At 41.6% G+C, this 17,792-nt stretch overlaps 1 protein-coding gene across 15 annotated transcripts in view; it reads right to left on the minus strand.

Annotated features, from left to right (window-relative positions):
- Nucleotides 1-17,792, minus strand: part of AFTPH (aftiphilin) — a 61,245-nt gene that overhangs the window by 16,890 nt on the left and 26,563 nt on the right. For all 15 annotated transcript variants that reach the window (XM_037896058.2, XM_043543965.1, XM_043543960.1 and 12 more), the window contains 4 exons: nt 4,824-4,975; nt 4,129-4,255; nt 3,704-3,760; nt 1,085-1,207 (listed from right to left, as the gene is read on the minus strand). In XM_037896058.2, coding sequence (XP_037751986.1) covers nt 1,085-1,207; nt 3,704-3,760; nt 4,129-4,255; nt 4,824-4,975 — 459 coding nt within the window. The remainder of the gene's footprint in view (nt 1-1,084; nt 1,208-3,703; nt 3,761-4,128; nt 4,256-4,823; nt 4,976-17,792) is intronic.

The raw sequence follows: 17,792 nt of genomic DNA on the forward strand, positions 1-17,792 counted from the left end.
CCAGTATTGATACTGATGGTGCTGAATACAAAGACAGAGATAACTAGATATAAGCATAAACACAGATGCACTTGGAGCACCCGGTACTGACTGTTCTGAATGGAGTCAACAGCGAAAAATACGTTCACCACCAGCAGGACATGATAGTTCTGTGTTATTCCTAAGTCAACAAGGTAGAACAAGCAGCTAATGGAGATCAATAAGACCTGAAGTGCTCGATCCAGTGGCTTGACTAAGCCCCAGAACAACTGGAACTAGAATCACAGATGTTTTTTCAATCAGAAGTCACGGGCCTGATGCATAATCAAAGGAGCTGAGGGGTTTAATTTACTTGATCTGAACTCTGAGGGATGTTTGGATTGAACCTCATTCTCTGAATCTGTGCTGAGCAAAACTGAGGTGACATATTCATGATTTAGATGCCTCAGTATGTCCCACTCACTCAGATGCTCCAGAATGTTACACTGACAGATGTTGGAGACATTCACACATGCCAGTAATGGACATTTTATGACTACACTCAGGGTATTTCTTTAACTGGCCAAGCTGCTTCCTATGTATTCTGTAAGATAAAATAAAGGGAAAGAGAGAAAGGAAAAACAGTGCAACAAGCACATGTTTAAAACTATGCTTTAGAAAGTTTAAGAAATTTCTGTCAGACTGGTAAAAGTTGCTCCATAAAGAAAATATGAAAACAAAAAGAAAAGGGCACTAAGGACAGGGAAAGTACAAGAAACCCAGAGAGAACTTTGAATGAAAAACATTAGCCAGAAGAGGGCCAGCTGCTACGGCACACTTCACAATCACAACAGCAGCTCATTCACAGTCAGTTGTTAGAAAGCAGCTAACCATTAGAGGCATTAGAGGTCATCAGGGCTCTTAGCAAATGCAGGTCTCCCTGTTAGTGGCTGGCAGCCAGAGACAGCTTCGGGACTCCTTCCAGACACACACGGGGTGGATCCAAGGGTGGGATTTACTTTGATGCAGAGAAAACTCCTTTATATGTTCAGATTCCTTTGGCCCTGGAACCCAGAACTGTAGTATTATAAAGCTAGATCAGGCACCCTGCTTTCCAGTTTTTTACCTGGAACTGATCAGATGTACATGTGCTCATCTCTGGTGATACAGGGGTAGTCTGTCCTATGGAAGCTATTTTTTCTGCAGCAGATATTGGTTTCAGAGGTTCCTTGGTAGGCTCTAACATACCCTAAAAAAATAAGAGTCATGTGTACATACATGCCAAGAACTACACAGACATTGAAAGACAGAAAATATGGTACTAAACAGTAATATTCTGAAATAGGTGGCTCCCAAACATTGTTTCTAGGATTATTTTCATATTCAATGTTTTAAGACCTCGTTTGGCTCTATTTATTGGATCATAGGGACCATTTTACAGTAAACGATGGAGACCCAAACCCTTTAACTGAGTCTTATTACTATCAGTAATATTACACAAGTTAGAAGATATTGTTCCATGATCAAATGACATTTTCCCTCCCTGCTGTAAGTGGACTATCACAAGGATCAAGTGGCACAGGAGAAAGGAATATAGTAGTATTTACTCCATTTAACCACCCAAAATAAATTGGTTATTTATAAGAATTGAGTCATTTTGTAGCATGATTTTGTCTCCAATACCTTATTTTCAGTGTGATTTGCTATTACTACTGCCAAGGATGTAAATCCGTTTTAAAATCTCAGAGAGGTCAATGAAACAGGGCTTTTCATTCTGAATCAAGTGCTCAAGGCCTAGGACAATGATCTGAGTGGGCTTTGAACTCTCAAGCTCTTTTGCACATAAGTGAGAAAAATTGGTGTAGTCACAGACCTAATTTGCATTCAGACATACAAAAGACTTCTGTTCACACAGAAGCACGTCTAAACAGTGGGTTTGTTCCACATATCATTGAAATTGTGTAAGTTAGCCACCAAAATTAGCTTGTCCAATGGTCAAGTGGTTCTAGGAAATTAATGTTCAGGACCCAAAGTCATTGGATCAGCAAAGAAACTAGATTTAGTTTCAGAATGGAGGGAACATCTGAAGCTGTTGGGTAGGAGGAGGTACTAAGTCATTTTGCATTAAAAGTCCATCTGCATACTGCTTATTTATATTTAGCAACTAACTCATTTGTGTGCACACGTGTGCATGTATATTATATATAAATAAAATTTAGGAGAGTGGCTTCTATGATGTTATTTTCAATAAGAATTTCATAAAGATTACTATGAGGCATGAGCTGCTGTGATGGGTGACTAATATTGTGCATATTATTGGCCAAGTACACACCTTACTGGTACAATAGATGGTCCTGCTCCTAAATATACACAAGATAAGCCACTGCTCATTAATAAGAGATTTAAAACTCCCTCTGTAGTATACAGTAGGCATATCCTGGTACAAAGCAGTGCACAAATAGGCTTGACAAGTCCAAGTCTGAAGGAACCGTTGTGAATCTTTATATTAAAATGTTTCCTGGTAAGTAACAGTGCATAACATGTATCAGACAGTTGTAACTTCTTCTATAAGGAGACTACATATTAACATTTAAAAAAATAAAATTCCCATAAACAGAAAAAGCTTTTAAAACTCTGATCAGAAAAATTATGATTCTTGGTCTGTCAATGTTTGTCTTATTACAGATATTGCCAGGTGTATGAGATGCCAGACAGGACAACATGGAGAAATTACTGCAATTCTTAAATGAAAATGGATAAGATCATCACACAACTTTACTTTAGATTTCAAAGGACACTGAAGGGAAAAACCTCCTTTACGTACTGTTGCTATTTTTTTAAAGCAACTTTCAGAGCAAAGGCAGTCTATGATGTCCATGGAGCACATCCTATAAGGACACATGGCCTGATGCCCACTTTGTATGTGTTCCTTGAACGAGGCAGAAATTCATAGGAGCCCTTGACTCAATCACCGCAGATCTTGTACATACAGGACTTTCATTGACTGGCAGACATGGAATAGTGCATAGCAATACAAGAAGATACACATGTATCTAAGAATGTTGAAAAAAATATTGTATTTGAGAAACAGCATGTGATCATGTACTCAGACTTATGTACTAGGGATCAGAGTAATGGTTACATGAGCAAGAAGAATAATGTTTGATGGGGATAGGGGAAGAAACTTTGCTTAGTAATATGATAATTGTCTACAATGGGTTTTCTTGAATTTACCTCAGCAGCATCTAGTACTAGTTACAGTCAGAAACAGTATACTGGACTTTATGGACCTATGCTCTGATCCACTTTGGCAATTCCTATGTTCACATTGCCATTTCCTAACTGAGGATTTAACCCTGCCAGTTTAAACTTCTTTACTGAGGTTTTTTCTTGAATATTTTAAAAGCTGTATTCTAATCTCATGGATTTTCACTAAATATTAAAATGGGATTAAGCTAAAAGTCATTATTCAGCCTATACACACCTTAACATATTGCATTATAATCTTTTCTTCTCACCAAAATGAGATTGGATCATTCAGCATAATTTACTAAACAAATAAAGCAAGTTATTTACATGTTTTGCAAGCTTCTCTCCCTAACAACTCTATTGATGCCCAACAAGTGTTTGAGCACACTACAAAAATCTCTTTCAGCTTGTTTGGTGCTTAATGGCACTTTATATATTTGATTATACTTTTATGGAATATACACAGTTTTTGTGGGAAGCATACTACGGTACTTACCAGTCCTGCTGCATACATGGGTACAATAACAGGCTGCTTCTTGTTGCCTGTAAAGAGCTGATAAAAAAAGATGGATGACTTAAGAAGTTCTCCCATTCTGTCTTAATCATAAATAAAATTAGTATCTTTTAAAATATGGGTCAATGGATTAGGGTTATATTTATGAGATTCATATCAGAGCATAGACCATATGAATTTATAACTAAACAAGGTTTTCATTTTCTTTTAACAACTTTATACTGGAAATATAAATTTGCCTGTAGTAAATTTGAAGCTGTAGTACTAACGTATACTGACACGAAAACTCATTTTAATGTAGGTCTTCTATGAAGAGGTGATCATTCAGAAAGAAACATAGGCATGCAGAACTAAATTTACTACAGCTCACCTAAAGAAACAGTTAAAAGTTTTATAGATAAACTCACAATATTTCTTGTGTCGATTCCCAAGGAGCATAAAAGCTTTTTGTTGCTGTGGGAGCCACCCCACTGATATCTCAATCCATACGAATCATGGATATCCTGCAGCTCTGTCCACACTTCCATAAGTTCCCTAAACAGCCCATGATAAATCAAATCATCAACAGGAAGAATCATATGACTCAGCAGCTTTAGACACATTCTAATTATTAATGTGACTGACATTATAAATTCCAATTAAACCTGTGCCCAAACACTAGTACTCAGGGGAACTAAAATTGCTATAGTGTTCTCAGAACAATTATTATTCAGACTTATAATTGGAAAATGTTGCCCACAGCAGACAGAACAGGGCCTACTTAGACTTCATCAACGCATGAATTAATACAGCAATTTGTAGCAAGTGTAAGTAATAAGCTACATCCTAATTAACTATCTCATTTAGACATCACTTAAAAGTAGAGGAGAAACCACCAATTACATGAAATACTACCAGTACATGTGGTCACTGAAACAGACATACTGAACTACAATGATTAACTTTTACCCTATAATTTCTAAAAACACTTACAGAAACATTAGAATTTGACATACATCACTACATGTTTTTTTAAGTTATAATCTGTGTAAAGACCTGGGCTTACTAAAAGCAGCTTTATTCACTTGATTTTCTTTAAGTTTGCCATATTAGTGTTTCTTACCCACTGTTTGCCAAAGTCTCCCCTGTTCTCATCTGTTTGTTGCTTGCTTCCAGAAAAAGGCTCAAGGAAATTATCTCTTCTTCTGTTTCAAGAACAGGTATGGAAGGAAAGCAAACTTCAAACATTCGCTCCAAACGGCTTAGCAACGTTGTCTAACAAACAAACACCAAAGAAACGTATTTCAAGTTTTCTTTAACTGCTTGTTCCAAAAATAAAGAAAAAAATCTGATGAGTGTGACAAATGAGAAACTATACATAGGTTTCAGAGTAGCATTCAAATAAAATGATAATACACTTTTACATAATAACTTTTGTTAGAGGATCACAAAGCTCTTTACAACTCTAAGAATCACAACTGAGGGGTAGGTAAGTGACATACCCACCACTGGCAGCACTGCGATAGGTTTGACACAAGAAGTTATTACAATAGCTAGCTGAAACTGCAAGGTGAATATTGGTAGGAAAAATGTGCAGCAAGTATTCCAAGTGATGTTTAGTTAGGGTGCGCGTTAAAATGCCCCTCATTCGTATGGTAAGGACCGTCAGATCTTTACTGAACACAAGTGGTCAAGATGTTGGTTTTGAATGTCCTCTAAAATACAGAGCTGGAAACAGCAACGTTCCCCCTGACAACAGGGGACTGGTTCAATACCAATTCACAGGGAATAGATCTATTTCCTACATCATCTAGGTATTTATCAGGTCTCCATCAAAGTACTGACCTGGGCCAAACATGCTTAGTTTAATAGTCTAACAGGCTAATAGTATAAATATGAGCACCTGCTATGCAACACTTATTCTTTCCATAATACTTCCAAATACTGTGTGCTTTGCAAAGAGTATTCATTATTAGAGATTTGAGTAGCATCCAAATGTGCACTAGGCATGTTACAAATAAGAGATCCCTATTTAGCTGAAGAGCTTCAATCTAAATAGATAAATATCATGGAGGGGTGAAGGGGATGCAACGTGAGTTTTTACACACAATCATTTCAAAATATGAACTTTGCCTATATTATTCCCCCCCCCCCGATTATTTAGTGTATTTTTATATAATCATTAGCCCAATTTTCTATTTTTAGCTCTTCTATAAAAAGTTAACCCATATCACTGCTCTACATCTTGGCCTCTCTCCCAGTAACTCCATTCTCTTCTCATTAACAGTTGACCAAAAGGTTTTCTGATGATTTCTGTGGGCTCGTGAGGCAGTGGAGTGCCTCCTCTTACATATCTTTTGCCTTCCTACAGAAGCTGGGACATTTTTAGGCCATCCTTTAAAAGGTGCTGGAGTGAGTGCTTTACCTGACAGCTTTACCTTCAGTGAAACGCCTACTGAGGGGCAAAACACAACAAAACCCCACATTTCTCTGAATATTGACCTACCACCATTATAAGGAACACCTAAGATTATGGCAACTGAAAAATCAGAGAATACACTTTCCAATTTACTCTATGCATTTGATGTATAGCCACTTTCAGCGTCAACTTTTTGTGTAGAAAAAATTGTTAAACCACGACAAATTTTTGTATTTTTAAAGGACAGGAGTGGTGCTTTTTAAAAAAAAATAACTATCCCTTCAGGTTTTGTAATCCTTATTATCATTTCATTTACATTTCCAACATGGCCCTTGCCATGTTGCAGCTGCTCTGCCGTTCCCTGTCTGTCCAACTGCTGCATTGCACAGCAGGGAAGAGACTAGCATTTGGCTGTTCCATTTCTGATAGTCTGTTTGGCTGTGGGAGCCCCAGGGAGAGCAGAAGAGGAGCTTGAGTTATGGTCCAAGCTTCAGGGAGTGCCTAGTAAGGATGTCTCCCCTCCACCACATAGTTACCCAGAGCAGTGAACATAAAAACGCAAGATGAGAACCAGTTATTACTCCCTGATACTCTCCCCCAAGGACAGGTTAGAGCAGCTTGGAGGCTGCTCTAATTTGCACCATCAGGTTAAAGTTCACAAGGGACTATATGCCAACTGAGGATAGCCAGAGCACAATGTACTCCAGCCACTCTCCTGCTTCTGACACACTCCTCTGCACCAAGGGCTGAGGCAAGGAGGTACAAGAGCTGGGTTTTCTTCAAACTGGGGATTTTCCCATGTTGAGTGAATCTGCAGCAGGGGACTTGCAAATGACTTCCACTCCCTTTGAAGCACCTCAGTGGCACAAATATTTAAACAAGGCAGACATGTCCATACATATTGTTTATCCTTAACCTTTTTTGATAGTCAGGATGGACAGGCTTAAAAATAATGTAATGCACTACTAATTATTTCCTTTTAGAATTTTTCTGTTAGTGCTTTTACAAGAAACAATCTATTTCAAATGTAAATATTATACTCTGTGCAACTACATCAGTTGCAATGATCTTTTACAGACTACTGACGTTTACTTAATATTCCTAAGATATATGCTACAATCCATCAGAAATGCACAGCAATGCTCACTATGAAGGCAGCAGAGGTGCCTAGCCATATTGGTAAAGTAGCACACCATCAAGTTTCCCTGGAAAAGGTCAAGATTTGGGAATATACTCAAATCCCATGGTGTAATGACTAAGAATAGGTTTGCTTAAGTAACAAGCCATCTACAAAAGGAAAGTGCCTACCACTGTGAATACCTACTGCCACTCAGAAAACCAGATCAATGTCTAAGTTGGTGGTTTGATTTTAGGGCAGTGCAGATGACAGCAAGAGAAGGAATACAATACAAAGAGCCCTTAATAATAGAACTTCATCTCAGGCTATTGCCAGCACCCACATAAAAATTCAGATATAAAAGTTTGAGAGAGGAAGACATAATATTGTGCCAAGGCTGCAGTAACTACTTAATCAAAACATCCTTGGCACATGCTTTTATCTATTCAAGTCTTACAAAAACATTTAGAAGGATCTCCAATTATTTATAGGTGATGTACTGTGGAAAGTAGGAAGGTTTCCACAGAAAATAAGGAGATCTGAACTGGGGAGAATTCCAGCTCCCTGGACTCATGCAACCCAAGTATATCAAGGGAACAATGGCAATAGCTCTAAAGGGAGCAACTACACATTCATTTAATTGGAAATATGACACTGTGTTGGCAACTCCTGGGTGGAAAGGGAGTTACCAAAAAATAAACACTTTGCAATATTCTGCTGCTATTTTAGAACTACTTCCTTTTTGCTCCATAAATCCCACCCAACTGCTTTACTGGAGAAAAAAAATAGTGGAATATATATATACACATTGTGTACAAGTACCAGGTCTTCCTGGATGATCTAGTTATACAATAACTTACTGTAAAGATGAAAAAAATCACACTCTAATTATTCAATATGAAACATTACCTATAATGCTTGGACACGGCAGCAAGTATGCTTCCTAAAATTTAATATGCAGTGTTGTAATTGTGTTGGTCCCAGGATATTAGAGAGACAAGGTGGATGAGGTAATATCTTTTATTGGACCAACTTCTGTTGGTGAGAGAGACAAGCCTGTCCTCACGAGCTCTGTGTAGCTCAAAAGCTTGACTCTCTCACCAATAGAAGTTATAATAAAAGATATCACCTCACCCACCTTGTCTCTCTAAAATTTAATATGACATCTGTTGAATAGAACAAATTGTTTGCACTTTTTTTGTGGCACTAAATGTATTTATGGCTCCTGAAAGTTCTGCACACATGCACCATTACAATTTGAGGAGAAAAGAGGGGTTCTTAAATCAACAGGACCAGCTCTAGGCAGCAGCAAAGCAAGCACGTGCTTGGGGCGGCACGATTCCAGGAGCGGCATTCTGCCACCCTTTCCCCCCCCCGGGGTAATTGCGCTCTCGGAGCTTGGGACAGCAAATTTTTTGCTTGGGGCAGCAAAAAGACCTAGAGCTGGCCCTGTAAATCAACAAGTAGAATTAAGAGAGTTAAGCCATAACTTGCCATCCTGAAAGTTAACTATGATATTCCAGGCAATGAAAAAGAATCAAAGATTAATTTGTTTAGTTTCCAGGATTAAGAAATTTTAATAAGTGCCCCCTCAAATGGGTCAAAGCAGTTATATATATTCTAAGGGTCATGGGCATTTTAACTTAGGCCTTTTGTGCCTATTAACTGCATATGGTATATATGTGGCCAATTGTTTCAAGGTCCTCTTACTGAAGGCTATTTTGCTGCAGTAATGCAGGCACAACAGGGTAGATTTTTTATTCTATTAAACTATGAAGTATTTATATATTAGTTTAATGTACTTCTATAACATTTCTTGTTTGGAAAGGCTATTAAAGTGCTACCTACTATTTGATTAGCATTAGTATCAATGTTTCTTTAGAGGGATTTTGGTTCATATTGTACAAGTGCTTCTGAAGGTGGCAACTCATTATATTTGAGTGTTGCCATCTCTCCAATTCCCACAGAATTTATGGTTAGCATTTTTATTTTAAAATTAGAAGGCAAGAACTGGTAGTAGCCAAATTCCAAACACAGTACACAATTGTATACCCTTATTCAAATGAGCAAGGAGCACAGGATTAGGCCCTTAACGATATCTTCTTAAAAAAATTAAGGGCCTGGTGTACACTCTTTCTTCTCTTTTTACAATGCACCTCATCCATAGGCTATCAATAAAACATTTTATATAATAAATCTACACTGGCCCAAAGAAAACAGAATACTAGTTAATCCCAAAACCACAGTCTTGGAGTTTCAGTGATAATAAATTAAAAACCTTCCCACTCAACACCTCCGTTTCCCTTCACAGCCTGGGTAATGAATGGATAGACCTTGCAACTTGCCCTGAAAGGCAACAAATTTGGTCTCCATTGGCAGATATTACTTTGAAAGTAAAGAGCGTGGGAGGGGGGCCCTCCACTGAGCACCTTCACAAGCTCAATGTTGTACAAATATAGCAAGTGTAAGACTGCCTCCCAGTTGCCATGGTATAACAGAAGGAGAGGCGTGGAAGGGAGAGTCCCTCCTATGTAAAAGATCCAAACAATAGAGGGATTTTAAAGATAAATAACTGCAATTCAAGGTTTTAGCTTTAACTGCACAAAAATCTTTTGAAAGACTTACACATTCAGGTCTGACTATGGAGATTAAACCAACAAAATGATGCATAGGCAAAAGCGTATGAAGAGAATAAAGCAGCTAAATTTATAAATCTAGAAGAGAAAAGGGTTTGTGGGGACATGATCTTATAATAACTTCAAGTTCACAAGTTAAATGAAGAAAGAGAATTATTTGGTCTCAGAAGATGGAAGACCAAGGAGCAATGGCCTGAAGCCAAGGAAGAGAAAATTTGGATTAAAGTAAAGAACGTTAAAGTGTATCTCCAATGATAGACATCTGTCCAGAGCAGTGGACCTAATTCACAAATATTTCTGTCCAAAAAGCAGAAGTTTTCTTGTTAAATAAAATTGGAAGCTCCTGGTGCTGGGATTTATGCTAAACTGACCATGTATATCTGTGTCCAAAGGGGCGAGTAGCTTTCTGAGACAGTCTTTTGCAAGAACTGGCCTATACAGTTTTTGCACTGACTTAACTAAATAGGTTTAGAAATGGATTTAAAAACTGTTGCAACTCTCCTAATGTGGACACTCTTGCATCAATTTAACAGGGTCATAAAGCTGGTTTAATGCAATTGTTCACACACAGTGCTACACACATTTAACTAATTTTTTTTTTAAACACCACCTTAGTTAAGCTGGTGCAACCTGTTATCTAAAAGCTCAAAGGATTCTTTACCCCAGAAACAAACTTCCTTTCAAACACCTTCTAACAATTTACCCCTTTCTCTTCGGTGTGGACTCCATCTGGAGGGGCGGAGTCTTCACAGAAGCACTTCAGAGACAAATTTCCATTCGTTATGACAGAGCAACATAGCCATCCAGGTAGAAGCCAAACTTACAGGCAAGAAAACTAGTTTTCCCTTTCTGTTCCCATATTTAAACATTTTAAAAGACAAATTTAAATGTAAGGTGTTTTTGTGAATTCTTTAAAAGATTCAGCAAAGACAGTTGTTTGTTTTAAATATTCCAAGAGAGCATTTGCTGTTCACAACACTGCAACACTAAGCTGGTACATGCAAATCAGAAAGTGAAAACATTAGTCTGTTTTCACTGTGAAAGCACAAAGGTTGAAAGAGTAAATAGCTAGTATGAATCACAACACACATAAGTTATACAATTTTTTCAATAATATAAGGTATTTTTAGAAAAAATATTCCACGCCTCTTTCTAATAAGTGGTATTTTTAAAGTGACACTAAAAAGCTTTTACAGTGAACTACTGAGCAAACTGAAAATTAAGTAAAAAGTTACCCACAAAAGAGAATGGGATGGATGGATAACCTTTTTTCATGCTTTTTAAAAAAACAAAAACAAGTCATCAGGAATGTCAAGCCCTGTCTTCCTGGTTTGCATGTTTATTGTAAGCTTTTATTCCTTAATAGAAGAGGGTACCGAATCTTTAGCAAACAAAACTTCTCTTCCATCTGTTTAAGTTATATACGTTTTAACTTATTTGAACAAAAATAAACTTTAAACAATTTTTTTTTTAAATACACTGAGTAAAATTTACTTTCCCTCCCAATAAGTTACGTTACCATTTCAACTATCAGACAGGAAAAAAAACAGGATAATTAAGACTAAACTATTGTTACTTAGTTGTAAGGTTTACCAACTTTTTGAATACTCTTTTCCAAGTCTTCTTCTAGACAAGATACCATAAAGGTCACAAACCCAAATTCTAGGTGGACTCCTCCTGAAGGTCGAAACAACAGACTGGACTTCTACATAGAGTGCTTCCGCCGACGTGCACGGGCTGAAATTGTGGAAAAGCAGCATCACTTGCCCCATAACCTCAGCCGTGCAGAACACAATGCCATCCACAGCCTCAGAAACAACTCTGACATCATAATCAAAAAGGCTGACAAAGGAGGTGCTGTCGTCATCATGAATAGGTCGGAATATGAACAAGAGGCTGCTAGGCAGCTCTCCAACACCACTTTCTACAAGCCATTACTCTCTGATCCCACTGAGGGTTACCAAAAGAAACTACAGCATTTGCTCAAGAAACTCCCTGAAAAAGCACAAGAACAAATCCGCACAGACACACCCCTGGAACCCCGACCAGGGGTATTCTATCTGCTACCTAAGATCCATAAACCTGGAAATCCTGGACACCCCATCATGTCAGGCATTGGCACCCTGACAGCAGGATTGTCTGGCTATGTAGACTTACTCAGGGCTTACGCTACCAGCACTCCCAGCTATCTTCGAGACACCACTGACTTCCTGAGGAAACTACAATCCATCGGCGATCTTCCTGAAAACACCATCCTAGCCACTATGGATGTAGAAGCCCTCTACACCAACATTCCACACAAAGATGGACAACAAGTCGTCAGGAACAGTATCCCCGATAATGTCATGGCAAACCTGGTGGCTGAACTTTGTGACTTTGTCCTCACCCATAACTATTGCACATTTGGGGACAATATATACCTTCAAATCAGCTGCACTGCTATGGGTACCCACAGTATGCCAACATTTTTATGGCTGACTTAGAACGCTTCCTCAGCTCTCATCCCCTAATGCCCCTACTCTACTGCGCTACACTGATGACATCTTCATCATCTGGACCCATGGAAAAGAAGCCCTTGAGGAATTCCACCATGATTTCAACAATTTTCATCCCACCATCAACCTCAGCCTGGACCAGTCCACACAAGAAATCCACTTCCTAGACACTACGGTGCTAATAAGCGATGGTCACATAAACACCACCCTATACCGGAAACCTACTGACCGCTATGCCTACCTACATGCCTCCAGCTTTCATCCAGACCACACCACACGATCCATTGTCTACAGCCAAGCTCTACAATACAACCGCATTTGCTCCAACCCCTCAGACAGCTACAAGTTCTCTATCAAGCATTCTTACATCTACAATACCCACCTGCTGAAGTGAAGAAACAGACTGACAGAGCCAGAAGAGTACCCAGAAGTTACCTACCACAGGACAGGCCCAACAAAGAAAATAACAGAACACTACTAGCCATCACCTTCAGCCCCCAACTAAACCTCTCCAACACATCATCAAGGTTCTACAACCTATCCTGAAGGACGACCCATCACTCTCACAGATCTTGGGAGACAGGCCAGTCCTGGCTTACAGACAGCCCCCCAACCTGAAGCAAATACTCACCAGCAACCACACACCACACAACAGAACCACTGACCCAGGAACCTATCCTTGCAACAAAACCTGTTGCCAACTGCGTCCACATATCTATTCAGGGGACACCATCATAGGGCCTAATTACATCAGCCACACTATCAGAGGCTCGTTCACCTGCACATCTACCAATGTGATGTATGCCATCATGTGCCAGCAATGCCCCTCTGCCATGTACATTGGCCAAACTGGACAGTCTCTACATAAAAGAATAAATGGACACAAATCAGATGTCAAGAATTATAACATTCAAAAACCAGTTGGAAAACACTTCAATCTCTTTGGTCATTCGATTACAGACCTAAAAGTGGCAATTCTTCAAAAAAAAAAAAAAAAAAAAAAAAAAAAAAAACTTCAAAAAGAGACTCCAAGGAGAGACTGCTGAATTGGAATTAATTTGCAAACTGGATACAATTAACTTAGGCTTGAATGAAGACTGGGAGTGGATGGGTCATTACACAAAGTAAAACTATTTTCCCATGTTTATTCCCCCCCCCGCTGTTCCTCAGACGTTCTTGTCAACTGCTGGAAATGGCCCACCTTAATTATCACTACAAAAGGTCTCCCCCCCCGCCCCGGCCCGCTCTCCTGCTGGTAATAGCTCACCTTACCTGATCGCTCTCGTTACAGTGTGTATGATAACACCCATTGTTTCATGTTCTCTGTGTATATAAATCTCCCCACTGTATTTTCCACTGAATGCATCCGATGAAGTGAGCTGTAGCTCATGAAAGCTTATGCTCAAATAAATTTGTCAGTCTCTAAGATGCCACAAGTCCTCCTTTTCTTTTTGCGGATACAGACTAACACGGCTGCTACTCTGAAATCCAACTTTGTCTTCCTTTCCAGGTCCTTCCTAGTCAAACTGTGTGTGTTATAAAGTAAAACATTTTTAACTACTTACTTGACTTTCATTTTTAAAGTATAGTTTCCTTCATTCACAGAAGCCATTTAATGGCTCATTTGCTGATATACTTACTACTAGCAGACTTTAGAACTTTGCTTCAATGAGAAACCCCTGCTGACAACAATAAGCAGCAGTAACAGGCACAGCTTGTTATGTATGGTTACAACTTAACTTGTGAAACTTACAATGTATCTGAACTTAAATCTGTGCCAATGCAACCTTAATTCATCCCCATGTATGTTGTGATACAGCCTTCAATTACATGATTACATACTATTTCTCCATAAAACCCCCACTTCATTCAGTGCATAGAACTGATGGTGCTCACTGAATGGACAGCTATTCAATATTTCTTTCTATCCTCAGAGATTCATTGATTCTAAGGCCAGAAAGGACCACTGTAATCATCTAGTCTGACCTCCTGTGTAACACAGACCATAGAACTCCTCCAAAATAATTTATTTGATATAGAGCATGTCTTTTAGAAAAAACATCATTTTAATTTTAAAATGGCCAGTGATGGAGAATCCACCTCACTATTAAAAATGTATACCTTATTTCCAGTCCCTTTTCTTTCATTTTATCCCCATGTTTTATTTACTGGACACCATTCAAATTCAGCACTCAGTTCAGATTTACTCATTTCCCCCAGACTATTTTTAGGAAACTTAAAGCACCTGAGAGCTTCACAAATATTAATGAATTTATCTTTATAAACCCCCTGTGAAATTAGGTGGTATTATCCTCATTTTACAGATGGAGAACTGAACCACAAGGTCATACCCAAAATTGTTACAAGTGTCCACTAATTTTGGGTGTCCAACTTAATATGCCTATGGCCTGATTTTTACTGAGTACTTAGGAAATTTTATAGCACTTTATGTTACACAGAACCACTCGAATCAACTTCAGTTGCAATTATAAGTGCTCAGTTACCCAAACTGGGACAATATCTGAGTTATTTCTCAGGAATATTTTGTATCACATGGTTTCCCTGTTCAGTTTAATATTATTTCCTGATTGAATGCACAGGTTTAAACCAAAGAAAGCTGTAAAGCAGGGGTGGGCAAACTACGGCCCGTGGGCCGGATCTGGCCCATCAGGGCTTTGGATCCGGCCCACAGGATTGCCACGCCCATGACACCGCGGGCCTCATGCCGCTCCCGGAAGCGGCCGGCACCACGTCCCTGTGGCCCCTGGGGGAAGGAGGGCAAGGGCTCTGCGTGCTGCCCTCACCTGTGGGTACCTCCCACCGCAGCTCCCATTGGCCGGGAACAGGGAACCGTGTGGTGCCGGCCTTCCGGGAGCGGCATGGGGCCAGGGCGGGCAGGCAGGCAGGGAACCTGCCCTGGCCCTGGCGCACGCCTCTGCCACCCCGGAGCCGCTCCAGGTAAGCGGCGCCAGAACGGAGCCTGCACCCCAAACCCTTCCTGCACCCTACACCCCAACCCCCAGCCCTGAGCCCCCTCCCGCACTCCCCATCCCCTCCTGCACCCCAATCCCCTGCCCCGAGCCCCTTTCTGCACACTGAACCCACTCCCACACTCCAACCTCCTGCCCCAGCCCTACATTCATGGCCTTGCATGCAATTCCCCACCCAGATGTGGCTATAGGGCTGAAAAGTTTGCCCACCCCTGCTGTAAAGGGAGGTTGTTAAGGAACCCATGAAGAGCAAAACAATGACAGATAAGGCAGTCTTTCAGGTACCTGCTTTAAAAAAAACTAAAACAACGGCTGGGCCTCAGTTGAGGGAAGAAACTACCTTGCTGGAACCATACAGATAAAGATATTTTTCTCTTCCCAAAGCTAGGGCTGAGATCAAAAGAGTTATAGGGTTAAAGAAAGTGCCCTGGCAGAGAGGGAGAAAGGAAGTATCAGCTCAGTGGGAAGCTGAAAGAGAGAGAGAGACAGAGTCAGCATGCAGCAAGGCTGACACAGAGAGCCAGAGTCTGCAGCAAGCAAGCTGTAACGTGCAGTACTGGTTTACAATGGTGCCAGTGGCACCAGGCCCACACTTAAATGGGGCCCCCAGCCCGGCCTGCTCCACTCGCACTGCATCCTGAGCCGCTGGTTCCTCTCCACCTCCCCACTCACTCCTCTTGGCCAGCAGGCCCAGGGCTTCTCTCTTCCCCCTGGCCCCGCCCACTGACTGCACCCGATCCCTTGCCCCTCCACCCCCCCTGCCCACTGCTTGCTCCTCTCAGTGGCCAGCCAGCCAAGGGCTCCTCTCTGCCCCCCACATCACTGGCAGAGGAGAGGAGCCCTCAGCCACTACTGCTCCAGGCCAGTGATTGACTGTCCACTTCCACTTTCCCTGGGGTTGGAGCCCACCTCTCCCTGGTACTCTGCAGAAGCGGCGGGCTGGGGAAGTCGGTGGCTGCCCCCCCACAACCCCTGGAAGGAAATGCATCCTCTGCCACAAGCACCAGTGCCAGGCAGGCAGGGCTGGGTGGGGCCCCAGGGCTGCGCTATGCTCCCGAGCTTCAGCTGTCTTGCCCCATAGCACTGTACTGGGAGGGGAGATCCCTGCTCTGTGCTGGCTCAGCAGGGCTGGTGAGTGCGGCCAGGGGGCAGGGCTTGGGGAGTGAGTCTCTGGGGAGTCTGTTTTGGGGTGCTGGGCTGTGAGGGGTATGTTGGAGAGTGCTGGGCGAGGTGTGTGTGTGTTGGGGCACTAGGGTGTGGGGGTGCTGGACAATTGTGATGGGGCTGCGGGCAGGCAGGCACTGGGTAGACGTGGTGGTGTGCAGGGCACTGTGCACTTGGGGGGGGGCTTATGAGTGGAGCACTGGGCAGTGCGGCATGGGCCTGCCCCCACGGGGAAGGGGCATGCTGGTACCACAGGGCCGGGGGGGCCAGTGTGCATCTGGCGATGCTGGTTTGTAACCAGTGCCCTTGCACTGCACTGGGTGGAGCAGGGCCGCCCCTGCCATGCCATGCCCCATTGCCCCTGGCCAGACCCTCACTGCAGGGACCGGCCTCCCCATGCCATGCTCCATTGCCCCCATGAAGGTCCAAAAAAGGTTAATCCAGCCCTGGTAACTTGGTGCCCACAGAACAGGGGACAACAAGGCTAAGTCATGTCTACCTAGGACTTGGGGGGGAGAGAAGAGATGCCAAGTGTAGGTAAGACAATAGGCGTTTATGTCTCTGATTTTTAAATCTACTTCTTTACATTCTGTGTACTGTTTGGGCAAATAATTCCTACTTTGTTTTGTACACGCTGCTTCTGTATCACTGCATAGACTAATGAAAGGCAATTCTGGTAGGGTCCAAGCCCAGTTGGATCTGCTAGGTAACAAAGCTGGCACCCAGGAAGGGGCCCAAAGATCCAGTCAGAGAATGTTTAGATTGTGGCATCTCAGCCCAAAGAGATATGGAGGGATGGACCTGCCACTTGCAAGAGGTGCACTCAGGAGGACTGGAAGAGGATCTAAAGGGCAGCCTACCTAGGGACAGTGACAAACAAAACTTCTTCAAATCAGGCACCAGGTGTGTCAGAGTGGGGATCCAGAAAATGAACACACAATTAGCAAACACCCGTGAAAAGTTTAAGTTAAATTTAAGTTTGATGTTAAAGGGACTTGCTCAAATCACATGGGAACTCAAAGAAGGGGATAGAATCTAGTTTTCCAAAGTGGCATCCAACGGTATTAACCACAAGACAGTCGCTCTCTTCCTGCAGTCCCTTGCCTTCCAATTCCTGCAATAAACGAGGAAGGGGCCCTACAGACCCCTTTTTCACTACACAACCCTAATTCATTCCACAAGCACTGCCAATCCTGTACACTGCATGAGGCAGGGGTCCTGTGTGGCGGTAGGAGGTGGAAAAAGAGCATTATATGCACTAGGAGGCAGAA

The sequence above is a fragment of the Chelonia mydas genome, chromosome 3 (genome assembly GCF_015237465.2).
Source record: "Chelonia mydas isolate rCheMyd1 chromosome 3, rCheMyd1.pri.v2, whole genome shotgun sequence".
NCBI lineage: Eukaryota > Metazoa > Chordata > Testudines > Cheloniidae > Chelonia > Chelonia mydas.